The sequence below is a fragment of the Corylus avellana genome (assembly GCF_965113065.1).
Source record: "Corylus avellana chromosome 8 unlocalized genomic scaffold, dhCorAvel1.hap1.2 SUPER_8_unloc_2, whole genome shotgun sequence".
NCBI classification, from domain to species: domain Eukaryota; kingdom Viridiplantae; phylum Streptophyta; class Magnoliopsida; order Fagales; family Betulaceae; genus Corylus; species Corylus avellana.
This window is the reverse complement of record NW_028290472.1, coordinates 16,139-37,335: the sequence shown is the minus strand read 5'-3', so window position 1 is coordinate 37,335 and position 21,197 is coordinate 16,139. Positions and strand designations below refer to the sequence as shown.

Sequence of the window (21,197 nt, the reverse complement as noted above, 5' to 3'; positions counted from 1 at the left end):
GTCATACTCTGTAGTACCTTTCAAGTACCTGAAAATCCATTTGACTGCATCTCAGTGCTATCTCCCTGGATTTGCCATGTACTTGCTCACCACACTGACTGCATGAGCCAAATCTGGCCTGGTACATACCATAGCATACATTAGACACCCCACTGCACTAGCATATGGAACCTTAGACATGTCTTCAGTTTCTTTAACTATCTTTGGACACTGTGACGTAAAAAAATGGAAATGATTCGCCAAAGGTATACTCACTGGAAATGATAGTGCGTCTAGGCCTGTCTGTGGCTATAGTGTGATGCTCCTTAACTCTTGAAGTAGAGGCCTCTATACCCTGAGAAGTGTTCTCTTGCACTGGAGTCTCTAACTCCACTTGCACCACCTGCTTATCACTGCTACTAGTTTCTGGCACCTGCTACTCTTTATCTTGAGTACTCTTCAACATGAAATTTTCATCAAATATCATGTCTCTACTGATCACCGCCTTGTTTGCCTTTGGATCCCAAAACTTGTAACCCTTAACCCCTTTCCCATATCTGAGAAAGACACACTGTCTAGACTTTGCATCAAGCTTCGATCGTTCTTCACTAGGTACGTGCACATAGGCTAGACAACCAAAAACTCTCAAACCAGAGTAATCTATCTCATTACCTGTCCACACTTCCTTTGCAACTTTCCCATCTAGTGCTACCCTTGGTGACCTGTTGATCAAGTAGCATGCCATACTATTTTAGATCGTTTTTTTTTTTTTTTAATTTTAGATTTAAATTTTAAATAAAATTAATAAAAAATTAATATTTTTAATGAGGTGAAACGGTGTGTTTTGGTTAGGAATAACGACTGTTAAAAAATTTTGACGCTAGAAATTTTATTGTCATTTCGATTGACCCAGTGCATAAATTTAATAAAAAAAAATTAAAAATTAAAAAATTTTAAAAAATTTTAAATTTTGAAAAGTTAATTCAGAGACTTATTGTATAATTACCTTTCTTTTTATTATTCTATTCTGTTAAAAATTTTAAAATATTATTTTTTTATAAAAAAATATTACATTTTAATGCTTGATAATGATCGAGCGTGTGTGGGTGTCCGTGTTGCTAACACTTACGTTGGACGCGGCATTTGTTTGCATTATAAGATCCTCGGTAATCGCAAGAGTCGGTGCAACCACCATTTGAAGCGACATACACTGGCCAATAGCGTCCAATGCTTTGTCCATTCACCCATGCCTCGCCTTTCCCCATCCCTGTGAAGTCTAGTGCAACTGGGTCACTGCCAGCAGGCGCATTAAACTTTGTCTGAATCAGCACGTATGGCTTTTGATTAGTATCTAAGAAACAGTTCTATAGAAGACCTAATAATCATTGTTAAATTTGGTAATTTATCATGGTATCAAAGTAAGGGTTCTGAAATTCAAACTCTCACTCCACACTTTACCTCTCATTTCAATTAAATATTCTATCTATTGGGTTTCACTTATTAAGGAAAAATTTAAGCTCACATATGAGGGAGAATGTTAAATAAATGATTAAATTTTCTCTTTCCAATTAGCTTAAGCTTTTAGGATAAGCAGTGATTTAACAATCTTTTTCTAAATCACGAGTAGCCTTCTACAAAAATCCACTTAAAGTGGATATGGACAACATAACAACTATCACTGTGAGTTAAACTGATCAATGGTTATTGGCTTGGTTGTGAAATAAGATATTTGAATGATTCAACTCATAACCAAAATATAAGAATTAAGGTTACCTTGTACCAAGTCAAGGGTTGGTTCTTGGGCAAGGTAGGTTGTGAAACCCACTGTGAAGAACTTCCACTAGACAGACCTGATTCTTCACCTTTAAGCCCAACCTGCACCCAAAAAAGAAGAAAATGAACATTATTGCATTAAATCCTTTTAAATATTTATGACCAACAAATAAAATATCGTTTTTGGGAGTTGTATGTCTACTCATTCTGGATGAATTAATTGAGAAATCGGTTTCTTTGTTTTGCCTAGTTGGTGGAACATCAAATATTCTGTTTACAAGAATTTTTATCTCTCAGTTGCCATTAGCCAATATCAGGACAAATGGAATTGAAAAAGAAAAAAGAAAATAACAAGAACACTAACCTGATATGTCCATTGCTGAGAAGAAAGATCGATAGTTGTGCCATTTTTTGTGCCTTTCAGCTTTACTGGACCAGTGATCCCCGCACCCATTATGTCAAAAAAAGCTCCATAGTTCTGATATAAATGAAAAGATGTTAGCATTTAAAAATTCTTATCCCTAGTGATTCACCAAATGCTGAAGCCTTTTCATCCATCTAATAATATATTCATTGAACATGGAAACCACTATTGCAATAACAATTTCCCTGATTTAATAGATGCAGGAAGGCAGACCTGAAGTCCCACTGTCAAACTCAGGAGATCAATTGTGTTCTTCCCAGCTATAAGTGCAATGGGGATCTCCACTGCAACCTCAGCATTGTCACTGTTCCCTTTTCCACTCCCTGCAAAGGTTTCAATTGCTACATGATCATGCAAAAATATACAGTATTGTAATGAATTAGGCAAAGTATGTAACCATTTTACATCTGAAAGATTTCAAACTTTAGATACGCAGAGAATATATATGAGAGGCATTACACAAAAGAAAGAAACCTAAAACTATCCTACTAGGGATAAAAACCTTAGTGCAATCAGCACCTAATAAAAAGCATATTCAGCTTACAATATCTTGAAATTGTTCATACTACAGTGTATCAGAAATGTTTCAAAAAGTTAGATTTAGTAAGGCAAAGGTAGTGTTTCATATACACTTGTCATGATGCAGGGAAGACGCTAATCACATTTGCACTATTACTCTAAAAGAACTAAATAAGTTACAATTTGAGCTTTCGACTTATAAAGCTCATTCTCACCTAGTAAGAAATTAATGTGTGATTTGGCACCCAGGCAATACCATCACAATTCATCTACTCAATGTAAGACTTTGCTTAATGTCAAAATTGTCCCCCACTCAAATCAATGACATCCTTATCAAGGCTCGAGTTGATGAAAAATTCTTCCAGCTCTCTTTATGCTAATGAATATGTAAATTGGTTCTTCGATTTAGGCACCCAACCATAGCAGCAGCTGAATGCAAAGTATTATGTTTGAACCTCCTATACCTCCCTTAACCTAATGAATGAAAAAGTAAATTTTGCCTTTCAAAAATTATTAAGAAATCCAAGATTGAGGCTTCCTCTAGAGAAAAAGAAAGCAAGTCTTCCTTCGTTATTTCTAAAAATACTTCCAATTCCTCCTTTGCCTCAGGTTATCAAGGTAGCAACAATTGAAAATTTACAAAAGACTACAACCCCAATGCCTCCAAGAAAGGTTGGAAAGGGGGGTGGGGAAGGACTAAACAAAAATATAGAAAGGCATAAATATATGTTAACCATGCATATCAAATTCTCAGTACTTTATGATTTCGAATCACCTGCAAGCTTTCCATTAATAAATGCATGAAGGGCATGGCCAAGTGACTCCACATGAAGAATTGTTTGAGATCCATCTTCAAGGAAAGACTCATCACCTTCAATATTAGTGCTGCCAAAAGTTAACAGAAAAAAAAGTGTTACAATAGTGATCATATCATAATAACTGGCCGGAGAGGCAAACAATATGTCAAAGAAAGAAGCTCTACAAACAAGAGACTTTGTTACCTTAATGAGTACCACAAGTAGTCACTTCTATCAGCTGTAGTATTTATTTGCTCCAATAGTCCAAGTTTCACAAATGCATTGTCCTTTGAGATACCTATGGGTTCATTTATCCAACTCCAATCCGAGTCTAATGCTTCAGAGGAATCAATATTGCCACTCAAAGATTGATGAATGAAGCTTGGAATCATAGCAACAGAGTTGATCTATCATGAGAAAGTTATATTAAGTGATCAATTAGATAATACTATAAAACATATAGAATTTGGTTGCAAAAAAAAACAAACAAAAAAAAAACTGATAATTGAAAAAATTCTTAGAATTAGCGTTTTTGTTTGATTCCATAGTTCGCATGTGCGAACAAGCAAGAACATGCTTCACACCCTTGAATTTTTTTTTAAAACATATTCAAATGAGGGAGATATTGACCCTCTTTGGTTACAACATGCTATTATGATCCTAAGTGTCCCACATAGCTTCAAGGTAATCTTAGTCATTTGTATATAACTAAAAAAAAAAAAAAAAAAAAAAAAAAAAAAAAAAAAAAAAAAACCTTGTGTATATAAACTTTTTAGTACCCTCTCCTTGTAAACCGGTTTTCAAGAGTAAATTATCCCTGAGGTTTGTATCATTTAGTATCAAAGTCGGGCACCCCATCACAATTTTGAGTCACGAAGAGGGCGACCTATGGTGCGGGCCACTGTCAACGTCAAATTAGGAAGCGTGTTGGTATTTTACGATCCTAAATATCTCGCACGGCTTAAGTGCGATCCTAACCATGTATATATGAACTTTTGGGTACCCTCCCCTTGCAAGCTAGTTTTCAAGACTAAGTTCTAACTGAGGTGTGTATCATATGCCACTAGTGAAAGGAATTCATTCTTTTACCATTCTTTTCACATGAGATAATAACATAAGACTTAATGAACAGGTCTCTAATAATGGTTGTGTAGGTCAATAATACAAACAAAACAATCACCATGTTACAAGAGGTTCACACAGCCATGGTGGATAAACTTTCCATAACTTTATTAATGTAATTCACACACATAATCCTCCATTACACCAAAATATATATAGAAGCCCTAATTTCTTAAACGAACCTGGACAAAACCACTAAGTAATTGACAACTCCTAAAATAATAAAAACCAATTGTAATGAAGATACCAAAAATTTGAAACTTGGTTTACTTTTCCAACAATATTATAGAAAATAATTTCTTACCAAAGATTACAAGTTCTAACACTGTGCTGTAGAAGTTAGTGCTGAAATTCATCTCAAATGGATGTGTATAATATCTACACAACGCCCGTTTGGGACCAAATTTCAAGCTATCTAGACATGTTGCAGTCATATGGGATAGGACGTAAATCAAGATGAACAAAAAGGATATTATGAACCCACAAAAGAACCCTGATACAAGTTGAAAAATCCGCAAGTATACAAGCAACACCACCATCCGAAAGAAGTTCTTCAACATTCCGTTTTAAACCATATAGATAATATGAACTGTAAAACAAATTTTAGGAACAAACATCTTAGGTGATATAAAAGGAAGTAGAAGACTTTACAGAGCAACAAAACAATTAATATACATTTTTCCCCTGGTAAGTTACTCATTTAGATACTCATGGGGTCTTGAACTCATGACCTTATCCTCCACCCTGTTATTGTGGAAGGAAGGAAGTGCTACCTGAGCTACACCTCAATGGCATCAATTAATGAACTTTAGGTGGAAAATCCATAGAATGGATGAGCAAATCCAACTGAGAAAAAGCAACCACAATTCCACATCTAGCACAAAATATCTTAGTAATTTGTGCATCTACAAGAAACCAAGGGAATCTGCTACAACCAAAATCCACAAATATGCAGAAGAAGCTCATGAGGCATACCTTTGCAGTGTTAAGAACTACATTCTTGCAGTCAGGTAAAATGCTCACGGACCATGCAGGCAAGTGATATGAATTGCCATTGAAATTCATAGTTGCATCAGATTGGGTGCCCACATTGGCAAGAAAAGCAGCGCACACGGATCCTGTTTTATAAACTGTGGCCTGAATGAAAGACAAGATAAACCCATGTTAAATTAAAAATTAAACCTTACATCTTATAGCACAAACAAACTTAGTAGTAGAGATTCTACAGACCAAGTAGGAATATTAGCAGAAAGTAGAAATGGTCTTTCCTAACAACTGTAAAAGGTGTAATGGATAGAAATGGCTATACCTCCATGTTTGGACCAAGAGAAGTAACTGTTAGATCAGTGGCCACCAATGCTTCTTCACAAAGCTTAACTGCCTTATGGACATCTTTTAAGTGGCCCCACTTAGGTTGTCTAAGAATCCCTGCAGCAAAAACATGGAAAATTTTCAACTCAATCATGGATCAATGATCAAAAACGTTCCTACTATATTATAAAACTGAGTGACTGTGGGCCATTATATGATATTTTCAAATACCAAAATATGATGGGCACATCATATGTGCTTGCAAAACCCTCTAAGCATCTCATTGACCCAAAAATGCTAGTTAGGCTGTATATAAATGATGACCTGGAGACTGGAGTAGCAACTACATGCATAACTCTTACAATGTAAATGGTAGATGAGGAATATTGCAAAAGATGGATGGAGACCATACCATACTCATCAATTGGAGCATCATAATCATAACTAGTGGAAACGAAGGGTCCACCAGTAGACTGGCCAAAGTTAGTCCCACCATGATACTGTTTCAGGGGAATCAACAGATTTGATTCATCACTTTGTGTTCTTTGGTGTCAGAGTTTAGACTGGATTTTATCCTAGAGTTCAAGTATCAAGAAGTCCTCAGAAAAACTATGTAAACATAAACTACCAATATAATTGCAGTACCATATAATAATTTTGGAAAGTTCCACCAAGCTGGAAAAAGCGAGCCACAGCAAATGCAAGGTCTTCCACAGGTCTGTGGGGCACTGGATCACCAAACGAGAGAAACCTAAAATTTCATGCAGATCAAAAAGTATCGAGTAAAGGAAGACAATTTATTTCAAGCAAGAAAAACAAAATCATGAGGCTGAATGTCGATATAAATCATAAATTCATATGCAAGGGAACAACATCCAACATCCCATTCTAACAGCCAGATTGTTAGGAACAACAAGGGACAGCTTACCATCCAGTACTATAACCCTCAGTCCACATTTTTGGCTTCTTGTCAGAATTAGGTTTGAATTGGTCACAGTAAAATCCATTGCAAGTGTTGATCTGAAGGCAAATGAGATTGAAAAGATTATAGAAAGCCAAGTGAGTAGCAAGTTATTTGAAGTAACTTGGTCACTACGTTCGTAACACCTATGTTGTGCTCACGATAAATTTCGGACCAAGTCACTAAACTGCCATGCAAGTTCAATGAGAAAACTCACAATGGGATCAGGAGCATCTACTTGCGGGCACATGACCCAGGGCACCCCTGTATCCAAAGATGTAGCCATGGATGCTGCCCAAACGATGTAGGATTTGGCAGCAGGCCCATATTCTGAATCAACGTTTCCATACTCATTTTCTATCTGGCATAAAAAAAGAATAACCATCATCGCTCCATGCTAACCTTCAACAACCAAAAGTTCAATTTGGGATCATCTAGGAACATTAAGGCTCCTTTGGCAACACCTTTTAGGATTGCTTAAAAAGCAAAAACTTTAATAAACAAATCAAAACACAAACTACTTACAAAACGGTCAAAATTACTTTTACCTTCACATCACATCACAACTAAAAAGCAAAAAAGACCTTTTAAAAAGTATTTTCAAACTAACTATAATGCAAGTGCACGACTACAATTAAGTGAAATATTTTGAAAATTAACCTGAGATAAAATGATAGGCCACCCTGAGAGGCGTAAAGTTTCTCCTGCTTCATCATGTCCACAATCTTGGCCGTGAATCGCTTCATTTCTGCCTGAAACTGAGTGTTTCATAACCAATGGATAAACTTGAGAAAATACCAAAACAACAGCACATTACTAGAGTGCAGGGTGAGTCTGCAAACCTTGAACGGCTCATTATCAGTTCGAAACTGAATTCCGGGTATAAAATGCAACCATAGAGGAAAACCACTGTTCAAAAATTGAAGAAACACACACAATTATGCGAGGAAAAATTTTAGATTAGAACAGAAAGAGGGGAATAGGAAGAGTAAACAATTTAAAACAAGCTTCTATTTTTCCCACCAAAGCTAGGATATCAATAGAGTAAAATAGTACAAAAGTCTTTACCCATAGTTCCATTCGGCGCATGCATAGGGACCAATACGAAGATGAACATAAAGACTAGCATCCGCAACAGTCTTCACAAATTTCACCAAATCCTTCCTTCCCTCGAAGTCATACTGTAGAAATGCCAAGTGGGTCAGTACAAAATCAAGAATTAGAGTAATGAAAATAGTTAATTTTATATTTTTTCAACTGATTTAGTTTGTTCAAGAGTTTAACTTATGCTATTCTTCCTACATTCTCTCCCACCAACAAAATCGAAGCCTCGAGGAATTTGCCCAAATGCAGAAACAGCGTCAGCAACTACTAAAGAAAATGAAAAAGAAGGGAAGAAACCTGGTTTCGAACTGGTTCGTGCAAGTTCCAGAAAACGTAGGTCTCGATCACATCCAATCCTCCGTCCTTGGATTTTTGAAACAAATCCGGCCACATCTGCAACAACATTAACCAAATTATAGTAACACAGAGAGAGAGAGAGAGAGAGAGAGAGAGAGAGTCTCAATAACGCATGGCACCTCGGGAGTGCTGCGAGGGTAATGAATGGAGCCAGAGATGAAGACCCGGCGCTTGCCGTCGATGAGCAGAGCTCTGTGATCGTACGTCACGTTGGCAGCAAACGAAGTCGTCACCAGCACCCAGCACAGCACTAACAGTAACAGAAACCCTGTCTCTCTCATTGCTTAGTTCGGTTGATGCTCCGTTGGATGAGCTTTGCGTTCGTTTGATCGCTTTGCATTATAAAGGCATGGAGATGGAGGCAGGGGAATCAAACAGAGGAGTCCAACATCAGCCATGTTAAGCCAAGATGTCTCTATTTGCCGTCCTAGCCGTAGCCGTAGCCGTAGCCCAGGTTAGAATGGCAGTTTCTCTTTGTTTTTGTGTTATGGAGGTACCCTTTTGTTGAAGATGCTCGACCTTTTAGCATGGTAGTGAAAATACTAGCTTTATTTGATGGAGATGGCGACTGGATTATCAACTGCATTTAAAAATAAATATATAAATAAACCATAGATATTATATTTGATTTTTAAATATTATTTTTATTGTAAGTGACGTGTGTCACATTATGATTGGTGTTAATGTGACATATTAACTGATTTTTTTCAACTTTTCTAATGAGAGGGACCAATTTATTTATTTATTTTCGCTTACTTTAGATAGTGATTAATCAATTTTTTTAAAATCTAAGAAACTATTTCTCAAAACCTTAAACTACATAGACTAAAAATGTATTTATCGGAAAATATATATATATAAGGGAACCCACGTGGGTATAAATCCTCCTCACTCTACTTTTTGTGAAAATGGGTGATGTGTTAATAAATGATGAAAAAAATAAATTTGTAAAAGCATGCAGGTAAAAGACAAAGAATAAATTGTATCGTAAAACATAATATAATGGTACGTATGGGATAATGGCCTTGGGCTTACTAAAATTATAAAGGTTAGCCCTACAGTTAAAAGATGTTTATTGTTTATGTTTGGCATTAGATTCAATAGTTGTTTTGTGACCTATGCAACCATGTTTGATTGATGGTTACTATAGGCGGACGTCATTAGTAGCGTAGGCCACCCGAGATCAGACTTGGTTGGACTGCTTATAAACTCTGATGAATTATTGATGTTGCATATAGCTCTGTGTGGCATATGATATTGTCAAACAGGTTAATGCACGGGTTCATGGCATACTACGGTATCGCCATGCCACTGTGACAATCTGCGTTGTGGGTATGTTAAAAAAAAAAAAAAAAAAATTAGTCTCGTTTCAATCAAGCGGGTCATCACACTGCTAGTGAGTGGATGGTATGCGTATAATATCCAGAACACTGATATTGTATTATAAGTCCCTTAGGATAATGCCAACCCTACCAAAAAGGGATTAAGGGCTTGGATAAACCATATGTAGTTGAATTATGATATAATTATCTTATTACAACATATATCATATTTATATTGCACTCATGAAATTATCAAATTATTATTTATGACCTTGTATTTCTGCATGTGATTTATAAATATTCAAACTCACCACGTAATAACTTGTACGTAATGTGTATTTTTACTCACTAAATCGTGAACTTACTCTTATGTCTTTTATATCTCTCAAACATGTATTGTCTTATAGATAGTCTAGTGGATGATGGATCCCGGGAGGTATAAGGTTATCCAGAGGGATTTGGTCACGATCATTTTTGAGGAATTACACATCGTTTGGCTTAAGGACATGTGGGATGCTGATGGAGTCACCCATCAAGATATGATTGAGATTGTTTACATGCTTTTATCTCCTTAAGAGTAGGCTTTGACTTTTCATGTTATGTTATGACAATTAGATTTAGTTTATAATCCTGTTATATTTTTGGATGACTCGTCTTTTGACCATAATATTTGGTGAATTATATATGTTATGATGTATTAGATTTATTCTGGTTATTAGATGATTTTGATTTAATTTATAAATATCTTTGATTATAAGTGAAAAGTTTTTCGTTACAAACTCTCTTTGGAGAGAATGAGATCCCTAAGTTTTGTTCTTTGTGGAATAACACTAGGAGGCAAACCATGCAGTTAATTACTCGTTAATTAATTTCATTTGGGCATTTCAAAGGCAAAGCCCCATCCTCCACCAAAAAAAGCCGCACAAGGCGGTGGGAAAACTTCACGGAAAAGGTGGGTTAAAAAAATATCAAAGCTTTGAGAAGCGGCTTTTTTTCTGCCTTCAATTTTTTTTTTTTAAATAAACATAATTTTTAGGTTGATTTTTTAGTTGCTTTATGAAATGCCATTGAGAACAAAAAAGAAAAAACAAAAAATCAAAATAGGTGTTGGCTCTCACTTATTAAAAGGGAGTTTTGACCCATACATGAGGGGGAGCCATAAATTTACCTATTCCTATCAGTTTATCCTTTTTGGATAACAAGTAGTTTAACATGATATGAAAGCCAAAGATCCTGGAATCAAACATTGACTCTGTCAATTCACTCTTCATTTAAATTAAATATTCTACGTGTTGGGTCTCACCTATTAGAAGGAAGTTTGAGCCAATACGTGAGGGGGAGTGTTAAAGTAATGATTAAATAATTAAATTTATCTCTTCTTATTAACTTAAACTTTTGAGATAACTGATAATTTACACGGAGAATAACTCAAATTTGTCCCCCAACCCCCTAATAGATATAGACCATGCAACTCTTCATCAAGAGTTGCACTGTACGTTTCTCTTCTAACCCCCATGAAAGTTATTACTTTCTAGGAAGATGATTCAATGTGGGGATGACGGTCCATTAAAACACGTCATCAATATTGGATCCGCTTGACCTTTTGTAGTGTAGTACAGGGACTCCAAATGGCTTGGGATGAATTAGAAGTTAATTTGCTATTTATTTCCGAGGTAAAAAGAAAAAGAGATAAAAAAAGACGTGCATATATGAAATTTTATTTTGTAATTAGATTTTACACGACTTATTGCTTTTGATCTTGAAAATAAAGTGCATGGTTTATAAGCATCCCTTGATACAAATGCTGTACCAATAAAAACATCATTTTCTGCTGTTTCAAAGCATGCTCAGGGCACTGAGAAGCCATTTACTGTAGTTCCGCCATCAACACAAATATTCTGACCAGTTATGTATGAACCCGCAGGTAGGCATAAGAATGCCACAATGGAAGAAACCTCCTTTGGCTCTCCAATACATCCAAGAGGTGTTTGAGAGACAACAGCCTCAGACATTTTCTCATCCCTCAGAAACTGCAAAAAAAGAGAGAAAATAGATTCTTGTCATGTCTTAATTAATCCCCCTCTATGAAAATCACAGACAAGGAAAAGAATCTTACAATTTCAGCCAAGGGGGTTCTGATAAACCAAGGTGCAACAGAGTTACTCCTTATGTTATCTTTTGCCCACTCACATGCCAAACTTCTTGCTAGCTGATTCACAGCTCCTATAGACAAAATTTGATCGGAGCTTTTAATGTGTCTCTCAAACTTATAACCCATGATTTTGATAGAAAAATCAAATAGTAAAATGAAATTACCTTTAGCTGCACTGTATATACTATTTCCAATATTTACTGCTACTACACTGGCAACGAAAGAAACGAAAACAATGCTTCCTGCTCTCGAAGCTCTTAGAAGAGGATAAGCAAGTTGAGACATGTGATAAGCAGATTCAAGATTGGTAGACATAAAGAATGAGAAATCTTCAGCTGTGTACTCTGCGGTCATTTTATGTATGTTGCTTCCCACATTGTTTATCTAGAAACAGACATTAGAGTATAACAACCCTATTAAGGCGTAGTAATTAATAAATGAAAGCTTGTTCGGTGCCGAAAGATAGGATGATCCTTTACAGTTGAGCACATTTTGAGTATGCTGTAAAATGTCATGCAAAATGCGACAATGATAACAAAATAGAGGTCTTACAACTTACCAGGATGTTGAGTTTGCCATTAAATAGTGAGGAGACGGTGCTAATTAGTTCCTCTCGTTGGGCTCGAAACACTGCATCGTACACAGAACCAGTGACTTGAAATCCCTTTGTCTTCCATTCATGTAAGCATTCGTTGAGTTGGGCCTCATTTCGACTGCTTGTATGGACGGTCGCCCCTAGGCCTGCGTTGGAGAGATAACATCCTTCAAGAAGTTTTCATTAGCAAGATACTGCAATATTATTTAAATAAAACAATCAGCATAGATAATTAATTTTTAAGGATGTCATTAATCATTATCAATTAATTTAAAGCAAAAGGATGTGAAATGGTTCGTTAGGGGTTTAGTAAGGGGGGTCCAGATAAACCATGGTGCAACAGAATTAGTCCTTATATTATCTTTTGCCCACTCGCATGCCAAACTTCTTGTTAGCTGATTCATTGTCCCCACGTATATATACATGAAAAATTCACACTTACACAACCTTCATATTAGCAATAATAATAACAATAACAATTAATGATAACAATAATAATACATCTAGAATTACCTTTAGTTGCTGCATATATGGATCCGTAGGTCACTGATACAACACCACAGACTGAAGACACAAATAGAATGCTTCCTGCTGATGAAGCTTTTAGAAAAGGATGTGAATGTTGGCTCCAATGTTAAGCAGATTCAAAATTCGGGGCCATGATAAACGAGAAATCTTCAGCTATGTACTATGTGGTCGGTTTTAGTATGTTTGTCCCAACATTGTTAATCTAGAGCCAAATATTCAGAACAATAAGAAATAAGAAAAACTCTTCAAAATGTTACCTTATACATAATGGAAGAGGTGGGGGACTTACAAGGATGTTGAGTTTTCCATTAAAGATGGAGGAGATGGTGGTTATTAGCTTCTCTTGTTCAGCTGGAGAAGATGCATCGCACACTGAACCCATGACTTGGAAGCCCTTCTTTCTCCACTCACTTAAAGATTCATTTAGGTCCGCCTTGTTTCGAGAGCATGTATGTACAGTCGCCACTAAGCCTGCAAGTTCCTCCACAATAGTATGCCTGATGATCACAAATTAAGGTGGATCAGTTTTATTAGGAAGATGAGGCAGTTATGATAGTGTCGCATGAACAAACATTTTGAAAGCTAATGTATATGCTATATGCTTCACTTAGATGATAATAAGGTGACACCGTTTGTTTTTACTATTTGTGTATTTATTGGTATTTATCATGAATTTTTAAATGAAACGTGTACATTGGCAGTCTTATATATATTATCTGTGATCCTTAATAATTCTCAAACATTTTCAGCCAAATAATTTAAAAAATAAGTTCTTAAATCACATGTACCAAAAACAACAACACATTTATAGAGCCCAATTATTGCACAAATTTATTTTTTTTTTAAAAAAGAAGTAAATGAAAATCATGGAAATGAAGCTATGAATGATTATAAAAGTAATGTTTGAAATTATATTTTTATTTCATAATTATTCTATAATGTTGATGTGATGATTTCATAGTGACACATCAACATTCACTACAAGAATTTAGGTCTTTAGGAGCGACTTCGAGTCGACCCTAAAAGTCCAAAAGTGGACGCTGTTGACAACAGCGTCGACTTTTGGACCCTAAAGGTGTCGACGCTAATAGTCCGACCCTAATGATCAAATGAGTGATTATCAGCATTCACTTAAAGTCAACTCTAATGATCACTTTTAGCGTCCACTTTATCGACCCTAAAAGTAGCAATGTTTTGACCCTAAAGGTGATGTAAACGGAACCCATAGTCGACGCTGATAGTCAACTATTAGTGTCCACTCAAAGTAGACGCTAATAGTTAACCATTAGCGTCCATAAAGTGGACCCTATTGGTCCTAAAAAAAAATTAAAAAAAAATTAACTATCAGCGTCCAAACCAAAGTGGACACTGATAATTAACCATTAGCGTCCACTTTATCGATCCTAAAAGTCGCAATGTTTTGACCCTAAAGGTGATGTAAACGGAAGCCATAGTCGACGCTAATAGTCAACCATTAACGTCCACTCAAAGTGGACGCTGATAATTAACCATTAGCGTCCACAAAGTGGACCCTAATGGTCCTAAATTTTTTTTTTTTAAAAAAAATCTGCTATCGATAGCACAATCGTGTGCGATCAATCGCAGTACCAGTAGGTTTTTGACATTTTGCGATCGATCTCACTTGGAGTGCGATCGATCGTAGTACCAGTAGGTTTTCAATATTTTGCGATCGATCGCACTCCAAGTGCGATCGATCATAGACCCAGGGAACACTGGTATCAATAACATATATCGGCTAACTCCTAACCACAGTATTTCTAACATATATCAGTAACAGTCCCACCAATACATGTTAATTATGAGCAAAAGGAGAGGAACAACATAGCCAATTGTGTATGTCAAAAGCAGGCTGCCTCTTATAACTGGATCCAGTTATTTATTGAACGTGTCCTGAACAATTTATCTATTAATCATGACAAGAATAAAAATATTGTACTCTGTTTTAAGTGAAACTAAAGATAAATGTGGCTAAAAAAATTCAAAACATCAATGTACATATAGTCCATTTAAAGCTTTCTTTCTTTCTTTTTTTTTTTCCTTCTGACATGCTTGTTCACATGAAAGCCTCCTCTTTTATTGAACTCTTTGAATTGATTGACAAATTGTTAAGGTTGGTTGTCTGAAATAGTAAGATTTATCTTCCATTACCTGCAGTGATATAAAGAGTTTCTTCGGATGAATCAAGAATAAAAAGAACTCTAGCCACCCATTCATTAGCATAAGTTTGGTGTCCCTTAGCAATATTGAAGCACTTACTCATAGGTGCTTACTTGGTACTTATTTAGCTATGAGCTAGTGAGTCCTAAGCCAGTTACAATAAACGTTAGCTTCCTTTATGAGAGAGGGAGAGAGAGATAGAACAAATAGCAAACATGTGAGGGCAATCATATTATATCTGCAGTCTCAAAGATACTCAAAGCTTTAAAGACATATAGCAAAATAAACATTTCAAAGTACCAGCTTGGACGTAGCTACATATCGAAGCAGAGTAGTCGAACACAATTCTGGTGCAACTACTACATAGAGAATTGCTTACTGAGATGAGGGTTGCCTGAGGACATGTTGCCCCATGCTAGGAGGTGATGGCGGTGGACGAACACCCTGGCCTTGCATTTGTTGGGCTTGAAAACCATGTGAGGGAGGCATTGGAGGCCTAGTACCAGGAGTGAAATTCGCCATCGTGCCGCTACCAACAGAAGGTGGGGGAGGGACAGGTGGAGTCCCACCAAGAGGCATGGGCCTAGGGCCATTTGCTGTAGGAGGTGATGGTGGGAATGAAGCAGGCATTGGAGGAGGGGCTCTAGGAGGATTTCCAAGAGGTGCACCAGGTGGCCTTCCTTGCGTTCGAGGAAGTGGTGGGGATGGACCTTGGGGTGGTGGTGGCAAAGGCCTTGGTGGGACACCAGAGGCCGCTGTGCCATTGGCTGCAGGGGCAGGTTAAGGTTTGTTTGCATCTGGTGGCTTGATTTTAAAATATAATTGCAACTTCACATTGACAAACACAAAAAAAAGGGTCAGATAAGTTACCATTAGCAGGAACAGACCAACAAAAAAACTTGAAAAAAGAAAATTCAGTGTATTTTAACCTGACTAGCAAGTGGCCTATGAAAGAGAAAGAAAAGATTGTCCAGCCCAATTCAGCCAGCAGGTAAGTTGGTCTACTTGGTTGCATCAATAGGTGCCAAAATAAATTGAGAGAGAGAGAGCTACAATGAGAATTAAGACCAAGACCTGACCCACTGGCAATCAAATGACATGTCTAGGTTACAGAAGGTTTTTAGTCTAGTGACTTATAAACAACTCAGACCAGGTAGACTGTTCAATCAAACTGTCAATCTTTGTGCCAAATCACATCTAAAAACATTGGAAGCAGTTGAGCAAATATTAAACAAACTAACCGTAAACATTTTAGAGTCTAGATCCCAATGTGTGAAGAACTTGGGAGGGGTTTTGTCAATCTCTGTGCTAGGAACCTGAAATGAAAATAACAAGCATAACCAATCAAATTTCTTGAAATTAAATGAAATGGTTAAGTTCAGCTATCAACCCTAAACTATGGCGTCATTCAATATCCAATTTACCTTCTCCAAATGAGTGTCAAAACTAACATATTAGTTGGAGGATGATGTAGGGAGGACATTACATATTAAAAGACACTAATCTATTAATTTTGACAGCTTAGTGCAGCCCACCATTCATCTGCCCACTATTACATTAATTTTAACCTTAATTTGGATGGTGTAGTGGACGTTGCATATTAATCTAGAGTTAAGTGTTGATAGCAAAATTATTTTATTTACGCACAGAATGCAAATGACCCTATAATTGAGGGTGGATAGCTACATCTACATGTTCGACGAAATCAGATTTTGAGGACAAACATAACATAACATAGTTTGTTTTGCCACACAACAAATCACAACTCCTAGTCGAAGAAAGAGCACAAAATAGTAGTATCTATGGGGTCGAAAAAGAGACCAAGAGAAGATAGAAAGAGAAAAAAGAAAAAAGCGAAAATTCAGATTCTCCATTATTTTGTTGAGAATGTAAAGGGAAAAAATGGTGATTTTTGAATTTTATATGATCTTATACCTCTTTATCCTATAATTATGAAAATGATATAATATAAAGGCCAAACATATCATGAATAATGGCTTAAAACTACAAAACGATACCTATCTTTGGAAACACAAGCCGAAAACCACAATATTGGCAAAGTTTAAAAGTTTAACACCTTTTGGAGAAGACTACTGTGCATTAACACTACTTCACCACATTAGACAACAATCTTCAAACTAATCTAAATGCCCACAAGAAACGTAACTCAAAATGACTAACCTCATCAAAATCATCAAAAATATGTGAGAACTGCCCAATGAACCAAACCTGCCAAGGGAGAAAACAATTAAATATTTGTTTTACAAGCCATGGCCAGCAAAATTTCAGAACCCAAAATAAAGTACTTATCTGCATCCTCTTCCTTGCCAATTCATCCTTATAAGCAATTTGAGTAATCTACCACAATGAACCAATATATAATATCAAAGACAATGAGAATGAAACCCAACATGATAGAGAAAGAGATACTAAAAATGTGTTTCTTCATGAAACATATTAAAGTGAGAACCTGCTTGGGTGGTTTAACTTTCTTGTACTCGTGTCATCCTGCATATACTTAAAAATAAAATTTAGAAAGATATTATTACTCCCTTGCATTGTTTACTCAAAGTTCTTTAACCTTGATAAACATGTCAAGAGAGATTTACTAACTCAAAAGTTCTTGAACCAAAAATTTTGCTAATATCTTAACATAATATAAACCAAATAAAAAGTGCCAACAAATATACATTACCACACAGATCATGATCAACAAATACTCAAATACACAATAGCAAATAGAAAGTACCAACAACTATCCAAATACATAGTATCAAAAAATATATCCCAAATAGATGGTATAAAAAAGTACATCCTAAATAAATGGTTATTCCAAAGCTCCCTCAATTGTTGGCTTCACTTGATGCACCTCCAATCAAGCTCCCTCCAAACCTAAGAAGAATAAAATTTCATATAATGATCAATAAGCTTTTTAACAATTACTTAGTATGTGTGTTTTTGTAAAATTAATGCATAAGTAGAGTTTCACTAACCCTCCAATACGTGACATTAAGAACTCAACAGTGGCTTTCAATTTGTTCGTTTCCTCAACGTTGGCTTGCAAATTCTCCCTGTACTGATGAAGTTCGATTCTAGTCTGTTGAAGCTCGCTTTGAGTATCTTCTTGTCTTTTCCTACACTCGTCATGGTTGTCAAAGTGGGCGAACGCTTGAGATGAAGTACTTAAAGGGGTAGGAATAAGACCGCATCTCATTCCTCTAATGTGCCCAGATTGTCAGCCCCCTAGCACTTGTGTGACTATTTCTTGCATTCGGTCTTCCACACTTGTTCCCTCTACATTGCCTTCCTCTAAGGCTTCACTGGTTGTTAATTCTTGCATCTGAAGCTACACAAGTCATAGTTGGCCTTAGTTTAATATATACTTCATGCAAGTTTACTATTCATGTTTTTCACTAATCAACTTAATGATCGGAGCGTAAACATTTACTTGCATATAGACTTTTGCATTTGTCGTTCACAAACTCTTTATCATTTTTTCTTGTATGGGTAGCCTCATATTGTTCAACAAGATTAGGCTTCACTTTTGTTTCTTGTTCCTACACATAATACATATAATCAAAGTTTACACTAAATAATGTTACTTTCATTAAATTATGCTACAAGATACTTACCTTTTGTAAATAATGTTGACAAATGAACAAGTCCCAGCTGTGTGCTTTGTTTCCAATTTGCTTCTGTTTTTTATATTTCGTTCAGACTTTTTCTATGAAATTTGGAGAAGGAAAAAAAAACACAATTATTCATAAAATGTCTTCAAGTGCATGCAAATTATATCAATCTGAATTTTCTAATCAATATAATAATATATATTTACCTTCCATTTATCGTCATCAAATGAGTCACATATTAGGTTCCATTGTTTAGGACCATACCCTGCTGGCACGTTTTCCCTCCCAATAGTCTTAGCCTTGGTAATCCCCTCATCATCGTCTTTATCAATGACTTCAAAATATTTCTTGTAGTGGTCCCTATACAAGTTCGAACGAAGCCTAGCATATGCACGACCCAATTTATTTTCAACAGCTTTGATGTGCTCGTATCGGCCCATATTCAGTGCGAAGTTTGACTGATACATAATAAATAAGAAAACAATGGTAAAAAATGTGTCACATTATTTTTTCATACGAAACATATTCTTAAACATTACATTGATATTCATACCTGAACATGAAATAATAACTTGCTCTTTTCTTCAGCTGGGACCTTTTTCCATTCACCGTGATGGAGTTCACACATGTTACGAATAATCTCCCCAATCTTGCTTGCAAACCATGATGCATTATCGCCTACAGGTGCCCGGTGTCTATTTGGGATGTTTAGCACTAAGGGACCATTCTTAAGTACATGGTCACTCAACTTCTTACACTTGGCCTTACCCCTTACACTTTTGATAGACGTGGTGGCTGTTACGCAAAACATGGTAACATAGTAAGTTATATTTGGAAAAGTATATTGTCAAATGTCTATAACAAACCAAAATAATACAAAAATAACATTTCATAAACATATAATTTATGAACTTACAAGATGCAGTAGGGGCGGCTCCCTGTGAATCCAATCCTGCCACTGAGTGAATAGGATTATTAGACTCGTGCGAAGGATGCCTATCCACTGACTCGAGGAGGAGGGGGCGAGGGCGCCATTTGCATATCTGTATCACCAAACCCAGAATTGGGAGTCGGACTCTCAAGCTCGTCAATAAGGCCCCGACCTTGACCTTGGCCTTAGCCTCGTGCTGCTGAAACACGTTTGCATCATGTTGTTGTCATTGTTATGATTAATCTGCTAATAACTTAAAAACCAAAAAATTATATTAGTCAAATTATAACCATATAGCATGTTCAATATTTTTGACAAACATACAATAATCATGCTAGTAAAAAAAAAAAAACACCACAATATATATATATATATAGAGAGAGAGAGAGAGAAAGAGAGAGAGAGCATCAAATACACTTTGTACTTACACCAAATGTGAGCTTATGTTCAACACATTTCATCATCAGATTCATAATCAAAATCTGTATCACTGTTACTTGAAGATGATTGTTCGTGTTCAGAGTCTATATCGTTGTCGCTACATAACTCCTCTTCCTCGTCAAAGTTTGTATCATGGTCCTCATCCGGCAAGTTATCGTTGGCAAACATGCTTGTATCAAGTTGAATATATAATTCATCAATTGCTATTGTCGCATCATCTCTACGTAATTGAGTGGAGGCTTCAACATTTGCTTCATCAACAAAGACCATATTACCTCCAACACATTCACCTTCCTGGTATACGTCATCACTGAGTCTTTGGTCATCTTCTGTATTATCTCCCTTTTGTACTGTTGGAATATCATAGATGTCTCTATTGATCCACTTCTGCACCACTTTTCAATTACCACCCAATTTGAGATCATCCAAGTAAAACACTTGTGAAGCTTGACATGCTAAGATGAACAGGTTGGATTCACACCATTTACGAGAAGTATTCACAATCGTGAAGCCTTGGTCCATTCATACTCCTGTTGCACTCCCAGTATCCCATCAATTGCACTCAAACAAGTACACGAGATTTTGGCCAGGGTAACGTAACTCTACAATATTTTTTAACTCACCATAATACTCTGTTATTGAGGTTTCGTCCTCACCTAAACAGAAACACCACTGTTCTGGATAGTACGAGTTTTTGCACATTCTTTCGTGTGGTACCTAACACCATTCATGATGCAACCTCTATACGATCTAACATGACGATCAAGCCCGCTTGCAAGATCGTATAATTGTTTTGAGCCATTGTCTGCAATACGCCCACTATTTTATAAGCGTTTATGGAACCAACTTTCAAAGTTAGCCTCATGCTTTTTATCAATGTCACGGTCGCCTTCTCTTTTGATCATATTATAATGTTCACTTCATGAAAAATAAACATATTGGTAAATGATCATCAACGCTAAAATTATAACATGTCATAACAGGTAAAACATAAAGACCATTACTAAACTTACTCCAAATATGAGGCCGTTTCGTTACAGTTGGTAAGCACATACCATCGTGCCCTACCAAAAT

At 36.2% G+C, this 21,197-nt stretch overlaps 1 protein-coding gene and 3 pseudogenes across 1 annotated transcript; all 4 read right to left on the bottom strand.

The window, feature by feature from the left end:
• Window positions 1–415: 415 nt before the first annotated feature.
• On the bottom strand, window positions 416–8,842 carry LOC148582955 (beta-galactosidase 8-like). The gene is made up of 18 exons (XM_088512031.1): window positions 8,467–8,842; window positions 8,288–8,383; window positions 7,955–8,067; window positions 7,729–7,795; window positions 7,565–7,638; window positions 7,104–7,266; window positions 6,854–6,945; window positions 6,571–6,676; window positions 6,338–6,425; window positions 5,924–6,042; window positions 5,590–5,751; window positions 3,697–3,899; window positions 3,471–3,580; window positions 2,390–2,499; window positions 2,117–2,230; window positions 1,753–1,854; window positions 1,109–1,298; window positions 416–606 (listed from the first exon to the last, which is right to left on the bottom strand). The coding sequence occupies exons 1-18, from the start codon at window positions 8,626–8,628 to the stop codon at window positions 416–418; spliced, it is 2,262 nt and encodes a 753-aa protein (XP_088368157.1). The 5' UTR covers window positions 8,629–8,842.
• A 2,674-nt stretch (window positions 8,843–11,516) lies between these two features.
• Window positions 11,517–11,947, bottom strand: LOC148582954 (tropinone reductase homolog At2g29370 pseudogene; annotated as a pseudogene).
• Window positions 11,948–12,667: 720 nt separating this feature from the next.
• LOC148582953 (senescence-associated protein 13-like) lies at window positions 12,668–13,749 on the bottom strand (annotated as a pseudogene).
• Window positions 13,750–15,486: 1,737 nt separating this feature from the next.
• Window positions 15,487–19,786, bottom strand: LOC148582952 (uncharacterized; annotated as a pseudogene).
• Between the last annotated feature and the right edge of the window lie 1,411 nt (window positions 19,787–21,197).

Coding starts and splice junctions, on each gene's coding strand:
- LOC148582955 (XM_088512031.1), bottom strand. CDS start 8,628: ATGAGAGAGACAGGGTTTCTGTTACTGTTAGTGCTGTGCTGGGTGCTG. Junction 7,796..7,954: donor TGCGCCGAATGGAACTATGG/GTAAAGACTTTT, acceptor ATTTTTGAACAG/TGGTTTTCCTCTATGGTTGC. Junction 7,639..7,728: donor CTGATAATGAGCCGTTCAAG/GTTTGCAGACTC, acceptor ACTCAGTTTCAG/GCAGAAATGAAGCGATTCAC.